This window comes from Procambarus clarkii, chromosome 35 (genome assembly GCF_040958095.1).
Source record: "Procambarus clarkii isolate CNS0578487 chromosome 35, FALCON_Pclarkii_2.0, whole genome shotgun sequence".
Lineage (NCBI taxonomy): Eukaryota > Metazoa > Arthropoda > Malacostraca > Decapoda > Cambaridae > Procambarus > Procambarus clarkii.
The window spans coordinates 38,410,115-38,431,487 of NC_091184.1; the positions used below are offsets into that span (position 1 = coordinate 38,410,115).

General features: G+C 44.9%; 1 protein-coding gene and 2 long non-coding RNA genes across 11 annotated transcripts in view; 2 read left to right on the forward strand and 1 right to left on the reverse strand.

The window, feature by feature from the left end:
* The window catches only part of LOC138371461 (uncharacterized), a 28,432-nt gene extending 12,453 nt beyond the window's left edge, over positions 1 to 15,979 (forward strand). Inside the window, exons 3-4 of one of the 2 annotated variants that reach the window (XR_011230501.1) lie at positions 14,415 to 14,519; positions 15,717 to 15,979. This is a non-coding gene — a long non-coding RNA (uncharacterized lncRNA). The remainder of the gene's footprint in view (positions 1 to 14,414; positions 14,520 to 15,716) is intronic. The other variant, XR_011230500.1, reaches the window with a different exon arrangement.
* The window catches only part of LOC123768506 (cell adhesion molecule Dscam2), a 125,103-nt gene that overhangs the window by 67,347 nt on the left and 36,383 nt on the right, over positions 1 to 21,373 (reverse strand). For all 6 annotated transcript variants that reach the window (XR_011230493.1, XM_069336376.1, XM_069336374.1 and 3 more), the window contains exons 5-10: positions 20,844 to 20,961; positions 20,136 to 20,319; positions 17,125 to 17,224; positions 15,775 to 15,969; positions 9,886 to 10,030; positions 8,016 to 8,167 (exon numbers count right to left, since the gene is read on the reverse strand). Coding sequence is in view for 5 of the 6 variants with exons in the window: in XM_069336376.1 (XP_069192477.1) it covers positions 8,016 to 8,167; positions 9,886 to 10,030; positions 15,775 to 15,969; positions 17,125 to 17,224; positions 20,136 to 20,319; positions 20,844 to 20,961 (894 nt within the window). In the remaining variant the exon portion in view is untranslated. The remainder of the gene's footprint in view (positions 1 to 8,015; positions 8,168 to 9,885; positions 10,031 to 15,774; positions 15,970 to 17,124; positions 17,225 to 20,135; positions 20,320 to 20,843; positions 20,962 to 21,373) is intronic.
* The window catches only part of LOC123768507 (uncharacterized), a 100,843-nt gene continuing 96,534 nt past the window's right edge, over positions 17,065 to 21,373 (forward strand). For all 3 annotated transcript variants that reach the window (XR_011230499.1, XR_011230498.1, XR_011230497.1), the window contains exon 1: positions 17,065 to 19,111. This is a non-coding gene — a long non-coding RNA (uncharacterized lncRNA). The remainder of the gene's footprint in view (positions 19,112 to 21,373) is intronic.

Below are 21,373 nucleotides of genomic sequence, written 5' to 3' on the forward strand. Positions count from 1 at the left end.
TATATGTATATATATATATATATATATATATATATATATATATATATATATGTATATATATATATATGTATATATATATATATATATATGTATATATATATATATATATATATATATATATATATATATATATATATATATATATATATTAATTTATGTAATTTGTGTCTGGTTGAGTGGGGAGAGGGGGACCCAAACAGTATCTGGTGGAAACCTTGTAGTGAGCGCTTCCACGAGGGAATATTACTAGGTATTGAGCAAGAGCTATCTGGCTGAGCAAGTTCAAGTTCAAGTATGTTTATTGAGACAAAAAATATATCTCAAAGGGATAGAGTAGCTTAGGCTATTTCTACCTCTTCCCCCCCCCCCCCCCCTCTATTTCAAATCCCTCAAGGGGTGCACAAATTCAGTGAACACAAATCACAATACAAAAATCCCATTTAACATTGCAGGTTAATATAGTAAGCACAGCATATAGGCGTTACACTCATTGGGGCAAAATTCTTATAACTCCTAAGTATACTGTCTATCATACCATTATCACACATTCAAACAATTTGATGTGGTACACTACTTATTTCCATATTTCTATAGTTATCACTAAGTTGATACTCTAATACATAATGTTCTTTAAAGTTCAAGTATGTTTATTGAGACAAGAACAAAAAATACATCTCAAAGAGTAGCTTAGACTATTTCTACCACCCCCCCCCCCCACTTCAAGTCCCTCAAGAGGCGCACAAATTCAGTAATTATTAGTTTAGTTCATTTATTATGCACCCCATACCCATCTTGTGAGCGGTAGTGGAAAGGGTTACAGAGGCACATAATGGGCTCAGGGACTGAACCCCACAATTCATTTAGCTAAGCAAGTTACAATCTTGATGAGCTAGTTACAAAATTTAGCCAAATATCCCCAGTTTGCTTACTGTAGGTAGTAACTAAGTGATTGTAACCTATCCACCGCTGCCCACTGGATGGGGGGCGGAGTGCAGGACAAACATATCAATTTTGACACTAGCTCTCCACATGTCAGTTGCTTAATTTAGAACCTGTACTTGAGGTCGATCTCGAACCCATTGTTGATGTGACGACTTATATTGAATTTTGTAACTCAGTAATTACAAAAACACAAATCACAATACAAGAATCCCATTTAACATTTCAGGTTAATATACTACTCTCTAAGAGTATAATAGTGTACATCCACCGCACTTGATTTTAACCCATTAACGTTCCAAGATAATATCCTCACTCTACTTTCATCCATGATTAATAATAAAACTACCTTTGCCCTGTCCGTCACATTCCATGAGATACTAGAGGTTCTTAAACACTCTCCCAATATTAACATTTTTGCTTTCTCCTCACTTGCACAACAGCTACTAACATCAAAGGTAGTATTATTCATATCTATTTTTGTTTTTAATTCTCTATACCCTTTTACTTTAACCTTTGTTTCAACATTTGTCACTACAGAAGGTTGAACACCGCTATCACTACTAGAAAGTTCATTTTCCTGACTATCCTCTATCATCAATACACCATGTTGTTCTTACTTTCTTCTACGCACGTTTCACTTTCCATTTCACGTCCTGTGTCACTTTCCATTTCTCGTCCTGTTTCACTTTACATTTCTCGTCCTGTTTCACTTTCCATTTCACGTCCTGTTTCACTTTCCATTTCACGTCCTGTTTCACTTTCCATTTCACGTCCTGTTTCACTTTCCATTTCACGTCCTGTTTCACCACCATCTTCACCCCGTCTACCCTTCACAGCTAATTTTTCTAATGCCTCAATCCTTTTGTCTAGTTTTTTTTTTTTAGATATTCCAATAATTGAGTACCAACCTCAGAGTTCACTATATTGTCCTGAACCTTGTTTCCACAAGGTTTGATTTTTTCAGCTGCATTTCCTACTTTCCCTAGGCTCGCCTTAAAGTGTCTCCGTTCCTTTCTCCCACACATTGTTCATAGGGGCTGTCGTTGGCTTCCAGTTGTTTCCTCCATGCTCCTGCTGCACAATCTTTCCTTCCTTCGAGGATACATCTATCCTACTTGTAGGACCCGTCCTGGAGTTTCTCAGAAGAGGCTTCATGGGGCATAGATAGGAACCAACATTGTGGCTGCCTCGACAATTGCAACAAGATGGGACGATTTTTTCACTGTTTTTAATCTTGACACTCTCGAGAGTCGTGTTTCTTACCACAGTACCGACACCTGGGGTCAAACTGGCATTTCCAAGCCATATGTTCCCAATGAGAACACTTCATGCATAATATGGGCTCCTCAATGTATTTCACAACTTTCCTGTAGCCTAGTCTTTGCACAAAAATACTTTCTGGAGCCTCACCCTTTACCAAGGCAACAATCTGGCTTTGTTTTTCACCACGAACACTGTTCCTCTTTGCCCAAACAACACTATCATTGTTGAGAAGAAGATAATCAGGATCCAAATAAGTTGGATACTTAAAAGCTATGATCTTGGTGTGCATCATACCTTCTTCAGGAGTAACCATCACAATATTCTCAAAACCATCTGTCGTTAGGTGTTCCACGGCCTCTTCTGTCCCAACTGATATGTAGGGCTGGTGAGCACCCTCCTTGAATAGTGGTTCATATTAAAAAAAAATCCTTAGCCAAACGAACCGTCCACTCCAGCTTTTGATGAAAGTTCAGTTGACACGTTGTAGGGAATATCAGCCTCTTCCTTCCATTAGTCTGCATCTCTTGCGTCCTGCTGAGTATGGTTTCATTTTTTGGTCTCTTTGTTATTTCATCTTCACTGTCACTGTCTCGCTGTCTGTGAATATTTCGCCGTTTATATCTGCTCATTACTGCTTGATACGGCCTGGTATCATCTTGTCTGTCATCCTCACTCTCATGTCGTCTATCACTTAGGCAGACCACCTCACCCATTTCCACGACACACAAAGGCACTGTATCACTGCAACAGTCGAGAACAGATTCACAATATCCAGCTGCAGCAGCCACGTGCAAACACGAAGATGCGGAGCAACACGTCCTCCTGGCATCATGCAGCAGACCCCACTGTCTGGCTGAGCTACACACTGATAAAGATAGTGTGAAATCTGACAAAATTAAGTTTCTTGTAATAAAAGTCGATAAAGGTAAAGTGACAGAATTTTTGAAGAATTATATATTTGCGTAAGAAAAGATTCTGTTATATTTTATTTGGTTGATACGCGTTTGTGAACTATCTTGTTTGTTTTGAGTTTGATAGAAAATAAGGAAACAAATTACAAAAGAAAGGAAAAACAGAAATAGACTATGAGAGAAACTGAGAGACAGAAAATAGGACAGAGGCACTGAAAACAAACTCATATACAAATGAAACAGTTCAAGTACGTTTATTGAAACAATAAAATACACCACAAAGGGATAGAGTAGTTTAGGCTATTTCTACCTTTATTTCAAGTCCCTCAAGGGACGCACAAATCCAGTGAGTACAAATCCACAAATCACAGTACAAGAATCACATTTAATATTGCAGGTTATAGTAAACACAGAATATAAGTGTTACTCTTGAATGAGACTGAGAGGAGAGGATAAAGAGGAAGATAGGAACGCAACAGAGAAGCAGAGGGCCCCAGAAAAATCCTGGTGGTAAAGCAAGAGTTGTGGTGCGCCTAACTTGATAGAACAGGAAGCTATTGTTCTTATTCAGGAGAAGTTACAACTAAGTTCTGGAACTGTTGGGAAGTACTGCTCCTTCTGTATGTCTTTGTTTACTTCCAGTGTTTGTGTTTTTCTGGGCTTACATCCACCTGTCCTGCTCCACATCCACCTGTGTCACTGTCCGTGTGTATTCACCTAGTTGTACTCACCTAGTTGTGCTTGCGGGGGTTGAGCTCTGGCTCTTTGGTCCCGCCTCTCAACCGTCAATCAACAGGTGTACAGGTTCCTGAGCCTATTGAGCTGTATCATATCTACACTTGAAACTGTGTATGGAGTCAGCCTCCACCACATCACTGCCTAATGCATTCCATTTGTGTATTCACCTAGTTGTGTTTGCGAGGGTTGAGCTCTGCTCTTTCGGCCCGCCTCTCAACTGTTACTAACACTATTTTTTACACACACACACACACACACACACACACACACACACACACACACACACACACACACACACACACACACACACACACACACACCCAGGAAGCAGCCCGTGACAGCTGACTAACTCCTAGGTACCTATTTACTGCTAGGTAACAGGAGCATCAGTGTGAAAGAAACTCTGCCCATCGTTTCTCGCCGGCGCCGGGAATCGAACCGGATCACGTGTCCAGCGTGCTATCCACACAGCCACCGGCGCCTGTGTCACTGTCCGAATGTGTTCGTGTTGGTCTATATTCGGCTGGAGCATAATGAACGGCTTGGACATTATCTTCATCTCCCAGGGTGTGGGACATATAGCAGCACCTCCCAGGGTGTGGGACATATACCAGCACCTCCCAGGGTGTGGGGCATATACCAGCACCTCCCAGGGTGTGGGACATATACCAGCACCTCCCAGGGTGTGGGACATATACCAGCACCTCCCAGGGTGTGGGACATATAGCAGCACCTCTCAGGGTGTGGGACATATAGCAGCATCTCCCAGGGGTGTGGGACATATAGCAGCATCTCCCAGGGTGTGGGACATATACCAGCACCTCCCAGGGTGTGGGACATATACCAGCACCTCCCAGGGTGTGGGACATATACCAGCACCTCCCAGGGTGTGGGGCATATACCAGCACCTCCCAGGGTGTGGGACATATACCAGTACCTCCCAGGGTGTGGGACATATACCAGCACCTCCCAGGGTGTGGGACATATACCAGCACCTCCCAGGGTGTGGGACATGAAACACCACCTTCCGGCGTGTGTAGTTGAATATTCTTGCGTGCACTATGAAGTAAGGGAAACTGATGGAATTCTTGGTAATATTGGCGCCACCGTAGTGATTTAGAGCTTATGTAACAAAACACACCTAGGAATGATTCCTATGTCGAGCTTTATCTTGCAGTTTTTATATATATATATATATATATATATATATATATATATATATATATATATATATATATATATATATATATATATATATATATCGGTAGTTTGATAAAGATGCTTTGACACCTTTTCTTCTTATTATATAAACTTTTGAAGCTGTGTACTGAGTAAGCCTCAATACTTTCTCTATACTTAACACATCAATCAAGTAAAATGCTTTATTCATAAATGGTTGTGTATATCATAATTCATTTCCAGCGATCATGATTCAATCTACACTCACCCTAACTTACTTCCAGCGACCGAGATCCAGTCTACATTAACCCTAACACATCCAGCGACCGAGATTCAGTCTATAGTACACTCACTTTACTAACATCCAGCGTCAATAATCTTTTTTTTTTTTTGATATATACAAGAGTTGTTACATTCTTGTACAGCCACTAGTACGCGTAGCGTTTCGGGCAAGTCCTTAATCCTATGGTCCCTGGAATACGATCCCCGCCGCGAAGAATCGTTGTTACAACCAAGTACACATTTTACTGTTGAGTTAAACAGAGGCTACAGTTAAGGATTTGCGCCTTTAAGTTCAGTGACGATCTCACTTTCAGCGACCAATCTGCCGGCATCATCCGCATTGCCGCCTTCCTGATAACACCGACGCCTCATCAAGCGAAATAAAAATCCACAAATTACTTTATACATCCGCCTGCGGGCTCAACAAACGGGCTAGGGCTAATCAATATGGCCACGGCAATGCCATCCTCGTCGGGCGTACTATAATCAGGAAGGAACGAGAATCTGGAAATTAGTCGTGGAAAATTCAATTCGTGGTCTGATTGGAGCGGGGCTCGTCGCCTCGGGTTCCTCACGCTACGTCCTGTTGTTGGCCAGACTCGAGATGCTCCGTTTTCTCTGGGGAGGGCGAGGAAAAGTGAGCGAACTCGTTTTCTCTGGGGAAGGAAAAGCGAGCGAACTCGTTTTCTCTGGGGAGGGCGAGGAAAAGCGAGCGAACTCGTTTTCTCTGGGGAAGGAAAAGCGAGCGAACTCGTTTTCTCTGGGGAAGGAAATGCGAGGGGAACTCGTTTTCTCTGGGGAAGGAAATGCGAGGGAACTCGTTTTCTCTGGGGAAGGAAATGCGAGGGGAACTCGTTTTCTCTGGGGAAGGAAATGCGAGGGGAACTCGTTTTCTCTGGGGAAGGAAATGCGAGGGAACTCGTTTTCTCTGGGGAAGGAAATGCGAGGGAACTCGTTTTCTCCGGGGAAGGAAATGCGAGGGGAACTCGTTTTCTCTGGGGAAGGAAAAGCGAGCGAACTCGTTTTCTCTGGGGAGGGGGAGGAAAAATTAGCGAACTCGTTTTCTCTGGGGAAGGAAATGCGAGGGGGGGGGAACTCGTTTTTTCTGGGGAAGGAAAAGCGAGCGAACTCGTTTTCTCTGGGGAAGGAAAAGCGAGCGAACTCGTTTTCTCTGGGGAGGGGGAGGAAAAGTGAGCGAACTCGTTTTTTCTGGGGAAGGAAAAGCGAGCAAACTCGTTTTCTCTGGGGAAGAAAATGCGAGGGGGGGGGGGAACTCGTTTTTTCTGGGGAAGGAAATGCGAGCGAACTCGTTTTCTCTGGGGAAGGAAATGCGAGGGAACTCGTTTTCTCTGGGGAGGGGGAGGAAAAGTGAGCGAACTCGTTTTCTCTGGAGTGATAAAGAAATAGCCTTCTTTCTGGCGAGTTCTAGGGAAACTGTGATGGAGGTCGTTTTCTCTGACGATCGAGAGAGAAGTTAAGTTAAGGGGCTCGTTTCAAGTAACAAGTTGTAAAGAAAAACGAAGGAGTTCGTTTTCCAAAGACTTCTTTCTTACTTGTGTTCATGTATGGTGTGTCTAATGTGGGTACTTGCCGGGCTGATCCCTGTCTAACCTTGTTGTTTACTCCCTGTGTGTACCTGGCTCCTTCTCTCCCCTCCGTCCACACATGTATATATTCCCTCCCTCCCTCCCCTTCCTCTCTCTCTCTCTCTCTCTCTCTCTCTGTACCTTACCTATTCCTCTTTCTTCTCGTCACTACTCCTCCTTGTTCCCTTTTAAATTTGTCCTACGACGTCCTATTCATTCTGCTTTACTTTTTTCTTGTCCTGATCTTTTTCATTTTCCTTTTCCTCCTCTTCTTCTTCCTCTTATTCCACTTATTTTTTCTCATTTCCTTCTTTCTCCTTGTCCTGTTCTTATCTTCCTCCGTCACTTATTTTTTATCTTCAATTAAAATTGTTTCTTTCCCCACCCTCACACATGCTAAGTGTTCGTACCTCCATCTCTCACTTCAAATAAATTTTCCAGAAAGTTATAACCTTCCCTTTTCTGCTTTGTTCCTTCTGTTCCAAATTCGTCTCTCTTCTCCAGTTTCCTTTTCCCCTTCTTTGTGTATACTCGTTGACGCCTCACACCATAATCTCTACCACACATTTTCTGTCCTATGTGTGCAGTTGTCCAGCTAGGCCAGCTCTATACCCACAGTACTGAAGGCGGAGAGTAGTTTTGTTAACAGCAACTGACCTTTGTATAGTGTTCTTTGTCCTTTGTTGTCTCATTTTCCCTTGAACTATTGTCTCTCATCTCTGTCCATTTCTCTTCCTCTCCCTTTTCTCCTTTGTCTCAAACACTTCACATTCTCTTCAATCATTTATATTTATATTTAAAGTCACACGCACCTTTCTCTCTCCTCTCCCACACCCGTTTCTCTGATTTATCTGCAATCCCCTAGATCAACACCTCTCTCACCTTCCACTTATTTCTCTTATCCCCGATTTCGCACAACCATATCTCTCCTTGCTTTCACCCTCTTGTCCATTCCCTCTTTCACCCCTTTTTTGTTCTCACTTTCACACACAGTAGCGTTGAGTCTCGCTTCATGAAAGTCGTGTCTGCAGTGTTCCTTCAACATAATACATGTTTTCCCGCTCTTTGCGTGTGTGTGTCTGCCACAGTCTCTGGCTATCTCTCCTGTACTAACCGTAGACGTTGAGCCTGGCTCCGTGCTGGACGGTGCCCACGGTGTTGGTGGCCGAGCAGCGGTACAGACCCCCATCAACGGCCGCTACGTTACTGACGTTGACGTGGGAGATGACGTCCCCGTCTACGCTGACATACTGTCCCAGCACCAGCCTGTGGTGGAGACAGGGAGTGACAGGGGATGGGTAGGTGAAGCAAGGAATATGAAAGGGAGACGGAGATAGAGAAGAGAGGAAGAGGAAGGGAATTGAAAACATTTAAAGAAGCCCCCCCAAATTAATTCATGTACAAAACAGGAAAAGAAGGAAAGTGACGGAGATGCGAGTAGAAGTGAGAGAAAGGGAACAGGAGGAGGATATGGAGGAAGAATAAAAGGAGCAATGATTAGTAAAACTGTATTTATTTATTTATTAATTTATGTATATACTAGAAGATACATTATGTTTATGAGAGTACATAGCATTGATGTTTTTACATTATTGTAAAGCCACTAACACGCATAGCGTTTGTGGCATAGCGATTATGCAAAGACATAATCATCGACTTTTCGTTCAATTATGTTGAATAATTTTTCATGTTCCTTCAGTGAACACAATGTTCAGTGTTCCTTTAGTGAATGCAGTGTTCCTTCAGTGAACACAATGTTCAGTGTTCCTTTAGTGAATGCAGTGTTCCTTCAGTGAACACAATGTTCAGTGTTCCTTTAGTGAATGCAGTGTTCCTTCAGTGAACACAATGTTCAGTGTTCCTTTAGTGAATGCAGTGTTCCTTCAGTGAACACAATGTTCAGTGTTCCTTTAGTGAATGCAGTGTTCCTTCAGTGAACACAATGTTCAGTGTTCCTTTAGTGAATGCAGTGTTCCTTCAGTGAACACAATGTTCACAGTGTTCCTCCAATGAACAATGAACAAAAGGTAATATTAGCAGTAGTTATAAAACTAAAAACAATAATAATAATACCAATTATTATTATATTATAATTATTGTTATATGAAGGCATTCAATTAATAATAAAATGTTTAGCAGTAATCACAATGATCTGTCTGCCTCTATGTATTTGTTTCTTATATAAGTCTGTTAAATTATCTACCTGTAGGCTCATCCCCATATCCTCAACCTCTGTTTCTGTTTGTCAGTCTCTGATCCTCTCTCTCTCTCTCTCTCTCTCTCTCTCTCTCTCTCTCTCTCTCTCTCTCTCTCTCTCTCTCTCTCTCTCTCTCTCTCTCTCTCTCTCTCTCTCTCTCCCCCCTCTCTCTCCCCCCCCCTCTCTCTCCCCCCTCTCTCTCTCCCCCCTCTCTCTCTCTCTCCCCCCCTCTCTCTCTCCACCCCCCTCTCTCTCCCCCCCCCCCCCCTCTCTCTCTCTCTCTCTCTCTCTCTCTCTCTCTCTCTCTCTCTCTCTCTCTCTCTCTCTCTCTCTCTCCCCCCCTCTCTCTCTCCACCCCCCTCTCTCTCCCCCCTCTCTCTCTCTCTCTCTCTCTCTCTCTCTCTCTCTCCCCCTCTCTCTCTCTCCCCCCCTCTCTCTCCCCCCCCCTCTCTCTCCCCCCCCCCCCTCTCTCTCCCCCCCCCCTCTCTCTCCCCCCCCCTCTCTCTCCCCCCCCCCTCTCTCCCCCCCCCTCTCTCTCCCCCCCCTCTCTCTCTCCACCCCTCTCTCTCCACCCCCCTCTCTCTCTCTCTCTCTCTCTCTCTCTCTCTCTCTCTCTCTCTCTCTCTCTCTCTCTCTCTCTCTCTCTCTCTCTCTCTCTCTCTCTCTCTCTCTCCCCCCCCTCTCTCTCTCTCTCTCTCTCTCCTCTCTCTCTCTCTCTCTCTCTCTCTCTCTCTCTCTCTCTCTCTCTCTCTCTCTCTCTCTCTCTCTCTCTCTCTCTCTCTCTTACCTGTCCGAGTGCTTCACTGGGAAGCCATCAAGAGTCCAGGTGACTGATGGCGTTGGACTTCCGGAAGCGATGCACTTAAGACTCACAGAAGGTCCCGGCTGGAGAGTCTGCTCGATGAACCGGTACTTGAGAACCGGGAGGGTATCTGTGGGAGAACCATGAACCTGTGACAGAACCAGGGGAATGTGTGTGTGGGTGAGGGGAGAACCGTGAACCTGTGGCACAGAAATATATTACTGGGGTACGGGTGTGTTGAGGATGGTGGTGTAGCGAGGGCCAGGAGAGAACCGTGGTCATTACGGCATCAGTTAAGGATGGCCAAAGTTTGCACAAGGAACACGGGAGGAATACAGAGGCGACAAATTACACAGCATGAGTCTTTGTACCAGTTTATATGCGCGACATGTGAGGAAACAATCTCTTGCTGTGTTGAACCAGCAATATGGAAGGGGGACATTGGAGTGGGGTGGGGGGGTGGGGGGGGTTACTAAGGAAAAGAGTGTGGTTGACAGGGAACATTGGTGGGGGTGACAGGGGAACTTTGAAGGGGGTGGCAGGGGAACATTGGTGGGGGTGGCAGGGAAACTTTGATGGGGGTGGCAGGGGAACATTGGTGGGGGTGACAGGGAAACTTTGATGGGGGTGGCAGGGGAACATTGGTGGGGGTGACAGGGAAACTTTGAAGGGGGTGGCAGGGGAACATTGGTGGGGGTGACAGAGAAACTTTGATGGGGGTGGCAGGGGAACATTGGTGGGAGGTGACAGGGGAACTTTGATGGGGGTGGCAGGGGAACATTGGTGGGGGTGACAGGGAAACTTTGATGGGGGTGGCAGGGGAACATTGGTGGGGGTGACAGGGAAACTTTGAAGGGGGTGGCAGGGGAACATTGGTGGGGGTGACAGGGAAACTTTGATGGGGGTGGCAGGGGAACATTGGTGGGAGGTGACAGGGGAACTTTGATGGGGGTGGCAGGGGAACATTGGTGGGGGTGACAGGGAAACTTTGATGGGGGTGGCAGGGGAACATTGATGGGGGTGGCAGGGGAACATTGGTGGGGGTGACAGGGGAACTTTGATGGGGGTGGCAGGGGAACATTGGTGGGGGGGTGGCAGGGAAACTTTGATGGGGGTGGCAGGGGAACATTGGTGGGGGTGACAGGGAAACTTTGATGGGGGTGGCAGGGGAACATTGGTGGGGGGGTGGCAGGGAAACTTTGATGGGGGTGGCAGGGGAACATTGGTGGGGGTGACAGGGGAACTTTGAAGGGGGTGGCAGGGGAACATTGGTGGGGGTGACAGGGAAACTTTGATGGGGGTGGCAGGGGAACATTGATGGGGGTGGCAGGGAAACTTTGATGGGGGTGGCAGGGGAACTTTGAAGGGGGTGGCAGGGGAACATTGGTGGGAGGTGACAGGGAAACTTTGATGGGGTGGCAGGGGAACATTGGTGGGGGTGGCAGGGAAACTTTGATGGGGGTGGCAGGGGAACATTGGTGGGAGGTGACAGGGAAACTTTGATGGGGGTGGCAGGGGAACATTGGTGGGGGGGTGGCAGGGGAACATTGGTGGGGGTGGCAGGGGAACATTGGTGGGGGTGGCAGGGGAACATTGGTGGGGGTGGCAGGGGAACATTGGTGGGGGTGGCAGGGGAACTTTGATGGGGGTGGCAGGGGAACATTGGTGGGAGGTGACAGGGAAACTTTGATGGGGGTGGCAGGGGAACATTGGTGGGGGGGTGGCAGGGGAACATTGGTGGGGGTGGCAGGGGAACATTGGTGGGGGTGGCAGGGGAACATTGGTGGGGGTGGCAGGGGAACATTGGTGGGGGTGGCAGGGGAACATTGGTGGGGTGGCAGGGGAACATTGGTGGGGGTGGCAGGGAAACTTTGAAGGGGGTGGCAGGGGAACATTGGTGGGGGTGGCAGGGGAACATTGGTGGGGGTGGCAGGGGAACATTGGTGGGGGTGGCAGGGAAACTTTGAAGGGGGTGGCAGGGGAACATTGGTGGGGGTGGCAGGGGAACATTGGTGGGGGTGGCAGGGGAACATTGGTGGGGGTGGCAGGGAAACTTTGAAGGGGGTGGCAGGGGAACATTGGTGGGGGTGGCAGGGGAACATTGGTGGGGGTGGCAGGGAAACTTTGAAGGGGGTGGCAGGGGAACATTGGTGGGGGTGGCAGGGGAACATTGGTGGGGGTGGCAGGGAAACTTTGAAGGGGGTGGCAGGGGAACATTGGTGGGGGTGGCAGGGGAACATTGGTGGGGGTGACAGGGAAACTTTGATGGGAGGCAGTAGAAATTTTGTTTTTGTTTTTTATCATTATTTTCTGCCACAGACGTGGCCAACATTTACAATGCTAACCATCATATAAACATGTTCTTCTGTCCTCCATGAACAAGGTTAGAGATCTATAGTTCAGTGATTTATTGAACAGTCAACTACAGAAGGTGATTGTAGTGCTTTTAAAATGCTAATCTTACCTACATACATAAATACACAGATTTACGTCTGTCCTACATAAACAGTGTTCGAGGTCTCTTTTTACATAGTATCATTAATGTGCGTTTACAAAGGTGAAATGTAATTCTGACCACCTTCCACACATCCTGCATACACACACACTCATCATTGACCAAAGAGCCAGAGCTTAATCCCCGCAAGCACAAATAGGTGAGTACACACACACACGGAATTGACAGAGTAGATAAAGGCAGGCTATTTAACACAAGGAGCACACGCACTAGGGGGGACAGGTGGAAACTGAGTGCCCAAATGAGCCATAAAGATATTAGAAATAATTTTTTTAGTGTCAGAGTAGTTGACAAATGGCATGCATTAGGAGGTGATGTGGTAGAGGCTGACTCCATACACAGTTTCAAATGTAGATATGATAGTCATATTTGATACAACTAGGTGAGTACACACACACACATATTATAATTATATATATATATATATATATATATATATATATATATATATATATATATATATATATATATATATATATATATATAATCATTATCCTGGACAAGCCTACTAAATCCCTTGACCGTGTCCTGATAAGCCTATTAGATATTTAATGTCTTGCAGTGAAAGACATAATTTGTGTCTGTGTCTTTGTGAGAGTGTCTGTCCTCGTGTTTGGACAAGTTCTTAGACACGTATAGAGTTCTTAGTGTCTCATTCTGCTTACAATTAATAATTAAATGCTAAATTTCCTCGACATCATTCACTCGTATATATCACTCCTCTCATTCTTCCCTCTTATATATCACTCTTCTCATTCCATTATAATGTGTCTGATCACCATGTTCTGCCCTCCAGCCCTGGTACTCCACACCTAATGTTAACTTTCCTAATATTCTGCATCTCTCTCTCTCTCTCTCTCTCTCTCTCTCTCTCTCTCTCTCTCTCTCTCTCTCTCTCTCTCTCTCTCTCTCTCTCTCTCTCTCTCTCTTTCGTTTACTCATCACTCTCACGTCTCTTTCTCTCACCCCTCTCTTCATTTTCACCTCCTCTTCTCTCTCCCTCTAACTGTATCCGTTTATCTCTCAATCCTCGCACTCTCTCTTCACTTTCATCTCCCTCTGCTCTCGCCCTCCCTACCTCTACCCCTCACACCCCCTCTCTCACCCTCCCTACCACCGAGGAGGAGCCAATCGGAACCTTTGGTGTATTGCATTTTGCCTGATCATTACTTGGCCAATTTACCGGCTGAGAGAGTGGCCTCTAGGGGCCTGGGAGAGTGTAGTGGTGGTGGTGTTGCTGCTGGTGGTGGTGCAGGAGAGGGGAGAGTGTGGTGGTGGTGGTGGTGCAGGTGAAAGGAGAGTGTGGTAGTGGTGGTGGTGAGGGGAGAGTGTAGTGGTGGTACCATTCAAGTATCAATGTGACGCCCACCCACAAAATTCAGCTCAGTAACACTTCCATTTACCCCGTCACCAGCACCAACATTTTAGGCTTCGTACACTCCAGGAACACCACTGGGCAAAGGGCGAAAGTCACTCTCCCTGTAAACATTTACTTTTCCTCTTGTCCCACACGACAAGCCGCTGTAACATGTCTCGGAAACCCGGACTTACAGCAGGTGCTGGACTGTCCTGTATACAAGAAATGCAAGTTGTGGCCCCATGACCGACACAGCAAAAGGCCCATTTCTGGACAGCTGTACTCGCACCGTCCGATTCCCATTGAATATTCCCTCAGCCGGGCCAGACGTGAACTTGTACTCCGTGCACTCTACCACGCCACAATAGAATTCCAGATATCAGACAGTTATCCATCTCAAATGACGCCTTCCTCATCAATACATTCGTGTAAACTTTGCTCAAGCGTGACTTAGTACCCATTTCATTAGGCATGAAACGCCTGATTCTCACACAGGTCCACAAACCTGGGTATCAACCGTCTGTTTTAAACTTTACTACTACCCAGCCAGTCTGCAATCGTTGTATTCCAATGAGATCATTCAGCGGAGAGCGTAGTACATCTACCAACACAGTGCTCACAGCAGCATAATCTACACTGCAGGACAACTCCAATCCTGCGAATGACAATAGCCGCAGTTGTGGGTGGAACCTCATACGTCAAACCCCGCCCCAACACTCTTCACGCACCAAGTGTCATCTTCTTGAAGTATGTTATCGAATCTTTTCATGTTTTATTTGTAAAACTGTTATTGATTTTTGCCTTCTGCTTTGTATCTAATAATTCATTTTAGTATTAATGATGGAGTATTGACTCTGAAATGTCCGTTCTAAATAAATTGAAGAATATGTATATCTTTATATATGTTCACTGTGCGTATATACTAAGCCGACAAACATTGGAGTGAACCATGCCGTCCAGGATCACCTCTAAACGTACACAGTACCGTAACCACCGCACCAATGGTCGTCTATAAGGATTGGTCAGTCCTGGTGCTTATTGACTAGGCTCCACGACTAATCAACCCCCGACGACACTCGTGGATCCATTTGGGTACAGTTTTCATCAAATTCTGGCACATGCCAGAATCCCAAGCTTATGTTCTTGGGAACATAAGTTGCCCATGTTGATATGTTTAATAACCTTATGTTATGCAATTCATCCACGTGTTCTTTTTTGTTTGGGGGGGGGGGGAGGTTACATTTGGATCCTTCTTAACCGCTCTCTGTACCTGTGGGCCATGTGGATGGATTTTGTTGCTGTGGGCCCTCATCAGCCACTTCTCATGGGCAGTGAGTAACGCCTTTTCGTCAGAGGTAGCACGGTGGTTTACTTTCCTTTTAATAATATCCTCAAATAATCCATTAGGGTATCCATTGAAATTCATGCTGGGAGTCACCGTATTAAGTGGCCGACGACAATAGAGGCAGGGTCCCAGGAGCTGAAGCTCGATCCCCGTAAATACGACTTGGGTATTCACAGAGAAAATATATTGCAAACAGACTCGTAACTAGCCGCACTCTCTCCCTGTGCTATAAACACACTGGCCCAACTCGGCTCGGCGTATCTCGCGCGCCACCCAACATTCGCACAATTCTATTCTCGATACTCACCAGCAACATTAACAGTTTCTTTTTTGTTACCCAATCTGCACACGACCCCTTCACTACGAGGTTACTGCATCGTTACTGGGGGAGGGGTGGGGGGGGGGGAAGGTAGGGGGTGAGAGATTGTTGGGAGAAGGGAGATGGTGAGAGATGTATACACACAAGGTACATAACACTGATGTTACATTCTTGTAAAGCCACACGCACACAGCGTTTCCGACAGGAGGCCCGAAACACGTTGCTTAACAATACTTTAATAAGAAAAGATATATTAATATATGTTTTTGTTTTCTCGCAGATGTACGTGGCGACACTTGCAACACGTGTTGGTACTTGAGATATAAGATGAGGCTTACCTCCAAGGGTGAGGACGGAGATGCCCAGGGCGGAGTCATGATGGCCCTCAGCCCGGCACTGGTACACGCCCACGTCTGCCACGCCCACGCCCTCTATCTTGAGCACACGCCCGCGTCCGTCAGGCATCCTCACGCGCGCCCCGGGCCGCAATATATTGCCATCCTTAAGCCAGGTTACCTGGTTGACCGGGGACCCTGCAGGAGTAACCAGGGATATGAGAGAGTGAGAGAGAGAGAGAGAGAGAGAGAGAGAGAGAGAGAGAGAGAGAGAGAGAGAGAGAGAGAGAGAGAGAGAGAGAGAGAGAGTGCTGTAGCACCCTCTAATAGCTAATCAAAATCGCGTTCGACCCTTTTTGACGGTCGAATACATGAGATGATTAGATGGTGGTTGAGTGGTGAGTGGGGTGAGGGGAGAGTTAGTTGGAGACGCTGACCTAGAGTGGAGAGGGGGGCGTGTGTGGTAGAGTGAAAGTAAGTCAGGCTGAGTTACTAAGCTACTCTAACCACCAAGTCACTCACCACAAAGTTACTCAAACAACTAAGTCATTAAAACATTGTCACTTAAACCACTAATTCAGTCTAAGTCACCCTAACCATTAACTTATTCTAACCACTAAGCTTGCGTAATCACGAAGTCACTAACAATTTAGTATAACAAAACTATTAAGTTACTAAAAAAACACTAAGTTACTCTAACCACACATTTAATCTATGTTACTCTCACCGTTAAATCACTCAAACCACAAAGTCACTTTAATAACTAAGATATTTTAAGTTACATTCACCACTTAGTCACTCAAGCCACAAAGTTACTGTCACCACTATGTCATTGTCATCACTACGTCACTCTGACCACTAAGCCATTCTCACCACTAACTACTGTCACTCTAACCACTTCAGTTAAGTCGCTTAAAACACAAAGTTACTCTCACTAATAAATCACTAACCATCAAGCTAACATAACACCACTAACCGCTCTCTACTGTAATATTGTAACCACTACTCTCTCTCGGACCATTTTTCATGCAAACAGTCACTCTGGTAGCAGTCACTCTGGTAGCAGTCACTCTGGTAACAGTCACTCTGGTAACAGTCACTCTGGTAACAGTCACTCTGGCTAACAGTCACTCTGCTAACAGTCACTCTGGTAACAGTCTCCCTGGTAACATTCTTTATACTAACAGTCTCCATGGTAACATTCATCATACCAACAGCCTCTGGCAGCAGTCTCCAATGTAACAGTCTGCCTGGTTGTAATCTCCCTGGTAACAGTCTCTTTGGTAGCATTGTCTATAGTAACAGTCTCCCTTACAACAGTCTCCACGGTAACCATGTAGGCTTTAGGCTCACCTGAGATAACGCAGGTGAAGTGAGCAGGGGCGCCCGCGTCCACCACTACGGACGGCGGCGTCACGCGCACAGAGAGCGCCGAGAGCACCTCCAGCTCCACCTGACAGAGGACTAAACACAGGACACGTCAGGGCATAAGATCACACATAACTCCTTCAGGACTGGTAATCCTGCCCGTAGAAGGTGGAGTTGGTGATGGTGAATATGGAATCACCTTTTGACGTCAAAACACTAAGGTTAGCAGAAAATGCAATTATAATTTGATCTATAATATCTGGTTTGCGGGTTACTTAATTGTCTGCAAGGCGAAGACAAAAAGGGTCCTGGAGGTAACATGCAAGAAGGGATCAGGAAGGAAAATACTTGAAGGCACTTCAGTTGCTGAAGGAGACTGTAGTAGCTTCAAGTATTTTCTTTTCGGGTATTTTCAACCAGCAGGAGGATGAGTTTGCTGGAAAAGAGTTAAGCTGCTTATGAACATGATCAAGAGGGCAAAATGATCACATAAGTCCATGAAAAGGATACCATTTGCTAGATAAATATGTTCAACAACTGGCCTCCACTGACTATCTAGCTCACTTACTAACTGTAGCCTCAAAGGTGCTACATAAAAAGGTCGGTTTTCACACAAGCACCGAGACATCAACCACCGGTCCCTAGTGCTGCTTAATCAGGCCAGCTCTCACACAAGCACCTGGGACTTCAGCCACTGGCCCCTACTGCTGCATAGATAGGCTAGTTCTCGCACAGTCGCCTGGGGCTTACTCTTTGAACTCTTATGAACTTATCTTTGACTTATCATTGAACTTGAACTTATCATTGTTCACGGAAAGACGGCTACATTCCCTTCAGGCTTCAACTGTAGACCAAACTGCGGTTGTGAGTAACTCCTTGGTCTGCCTGCTAGCTGGTGTTCTTCATACATGGTGCTTGGTGAAACTCCCGAGTTTACACAATCCCAAAGTTGTCTTTTTTTTGCGCTACTCCGAGTTTACACTAACTTCAGAGCTACAGCTTCCTTCGACATCACGACACTTTTGTTACTTTCCTGGTACACTTGTACCTTGGCTACTGTGGCTGGTGTATGATGTGTTCAAACTGTATAATATCTTGGCTGATTAGCCTAGTATCACGAATATTATAATATCCAATAAATCTTATTTCGACAGTACACTAGTATAAATTGTGTATTGCCAATGTATGTCAAATATACCTATGTATGTTATATTTCTGTACCATAAGTTTTTGCCATGTATTTGTGGATATATATTGGAATTGTAGAAATAGCAGTAGCCTAATGTCATGTAGCTTGGAAAACACCATTATGTGCTTTTATTATGGAATGCTACATATTGCTGCATATAACATGCTATGTATATTATCATGTAGAAGGTATACATTTAGGTATCCGATATATTATTCGCATGTATACTGTGTACACATTATTTATACCATTTCATTATTGCTCATTGCATTGTCCTCTTGTCATGTCAGTAATTTATAGTCTGGTATTGTGAAATATATACCACAGAGACAAGGTTTTGATACTTATTTTGTATATGATATTGTATTTTGTATATGTACATTGTATTTATGTATACATATGTATAACGGCTGACCGCTAAAGTCTTGAAATCCTCCCTTAACACCCCCTCCCCCCCTTCGCGTAACGTCCCAGCCAGTGTTACCATGTCTGGCTAATATGAATTCCCTGTTCACTTATTTATATATCATGATATAATTTATTATGTAGTGATTTATTGATATGTATTATTATGTAAGGTTGTGTATTATAACCCTTGTTTAGTTATATTATGAATTAGAAATTATTTACTGAGAAATGTCTGTATATGAGCTTGTGATATTTGAAAGAGTCAACTGACTTGTGGATTTGGAAACAGTGTCGCCCCCGGCCAGCTTGCCTCCTGGGCGGTCACTAATTTTTGATCTTCCTAGTCAGGCGGATGTGCTGTCACTCCGGTCCGGGGTTAGTGGCCTTATTTGTGTTAATTGACTGCTAGGATATTTAATATGTTGCAGTAGAGTATACCATGGATCATTTCTACCGTTGTACTTCATTTATACCAGGTGGTAGGTGCTTTTATATGTATTATTGAGGTGGGTACCTGAGGGTCTGAAGTGATGTCATTGTGCTGTGTATATGATATTGATTCCTCAACCTCATTTGTTAATGATTGTGATTCCTCCATCCTGTACTGGTATTATCAGCATGATAGGCGCTAGTGTCCCCACTGTGCCAAGATAGTCTGGTGTCAGCTAGTGCTGAGTGTATGCAGTTTTGAAGCTTGTTGATGGATCATGTACAGCTTTAAGAAGCTGGATAAAGCAATATAATGTGAGTTTTCTTATGGTGTTATGGTGACTTATGTTATATGCCCCAGTAAACTGGAGTATTTTTTGCTAGCCTTTGACTCCCCTAGACACCTATTGATATTTGGCCAGGCTACGTTTTCTAGCGATGGTGTAGGTTCATTATCCCATAACATTAAATGGGGGGCACATAACACTACTGTCACACTCCTTTTATGGTTTGTGATTATGAAGTTGCCAAAGAGTGTGCAAGAGTTACGTACACCAGCCGGCAGGTGTGGATTTGGGAACGTCTTAGTCATTTAAGTATCTTGGGCAATCCTCGGCCTTCCTTGCAAAATGCTCTGACCTTCCATCACGTTCCCACGGTACGTGTCCTGATCTGTTGTCATGACAACACCTCTTCGTCAACTTTCCCAACATTCTGCATATCGTTGCCTTCTAAGTTCCTCCTCCCCACCAGATCTTCCCTAGAATCCCCAAACGACATTCATAATGACCTTACCTAATTTCGTCTAAGTTAAACAAGATGCCACAACCAACTAAGAGCAAAAACAAAGTTTACTGAATGAGAACAAGTCTCCCCTAGGAGTCAAAAGGCCCAGCTGCAACTGTCAACTGGGACACTACAGGTTTACTGACGGCTGGTCACAAGGATGTGACCGTAGTCTCCCACCAACCTGCAAGACGGCGACACCCTCTGTATTGTTGGCATAACAGCGGTAGGTGCCGGCGTCAGCGTCCTCTGTCGTCAGCAGGTTGAGGACGGGGCCGGAGACCTTCATCCTGGCCGCCTGCAGCCCTCCTCCAGCGCCCCCAACACCGCCCAGGGGAATGTCCACGCCGCTTCCTTGCTGGTACCACCTGGTGACATGTACAGTGTATTTCATGGTTTTATTTTTGAAGAAAAAGGAAATGGATATTATTATTTTTCACTCTTCAATGTAGAATTATATAAAACTCTTTCGAATCTTTGTTAAGAAATAGATTAAGAATGAGATTGCTGTTTACAGAAGAACTATAGAACAAAAAGAGTTAGGCCCACAACATGGAGCATGACACCGACAACAAACGGGAACTGTTACTTCAGACAAAGTCGAAATAAACAAGAATTATTGTAAGGTATGAGAAACTGTCCCACTCAGCATGCCATGTGCGATGGTGTATGGTATGACACTGGATGGTACAGCATTGTCTATGGAATGGTATGATTTATTATGAGTGATATTGATTTGATTGGAATGGACTAGTTTAGGTGGGTGTGGAACAATACGGTAAGAATTGGTGTGATGATATGGAAGCATGTGGTGCGATATAATATGGAATGGTTGGGTAAGATGATGTGTGGGATGACGTGTGAGGGTGGGATGACGTGTGAGAGTACGGACGTGATGGTGGGCGTGGGGTTGCCCTGGGCAGGGCACAGGAGCGTGGCGGTGGTGCCCCGCTGTACCCGTATAACCGACTCCATCTCTGGTATCCGCGGGGCTGACTTCGTCCTCAGATCTATAATAACAAAGTAAACAGTTTTAGAAGAAACTTTTTTTTTATAAAAAGTTTAAAAAAATGAATTTGTTGTGTAAAGAGATAAGGATGAAAAATTTGAATAATAGTAATTCATTGTTGGGGGACAGGTATCCAGAGTGCGTGTATTATATATATATATATATATATATATATATATATATATATATATATATATATATATATATATATATATATATATATATATATATATGACAATGTCAGACCACGGAGGAAAAATGAAACAGGAATTTCCTTAAGTACTTTCGTATATTAATACATCTTCAGAAGGAGACTCCTTCTGAAGATGTATTAATATACGAAAGTACTTAAGGAAATTCCTGTTTCATTTTTCCTCCGTGGTCTGACATTGTCACATTTTTAATCACGTGTT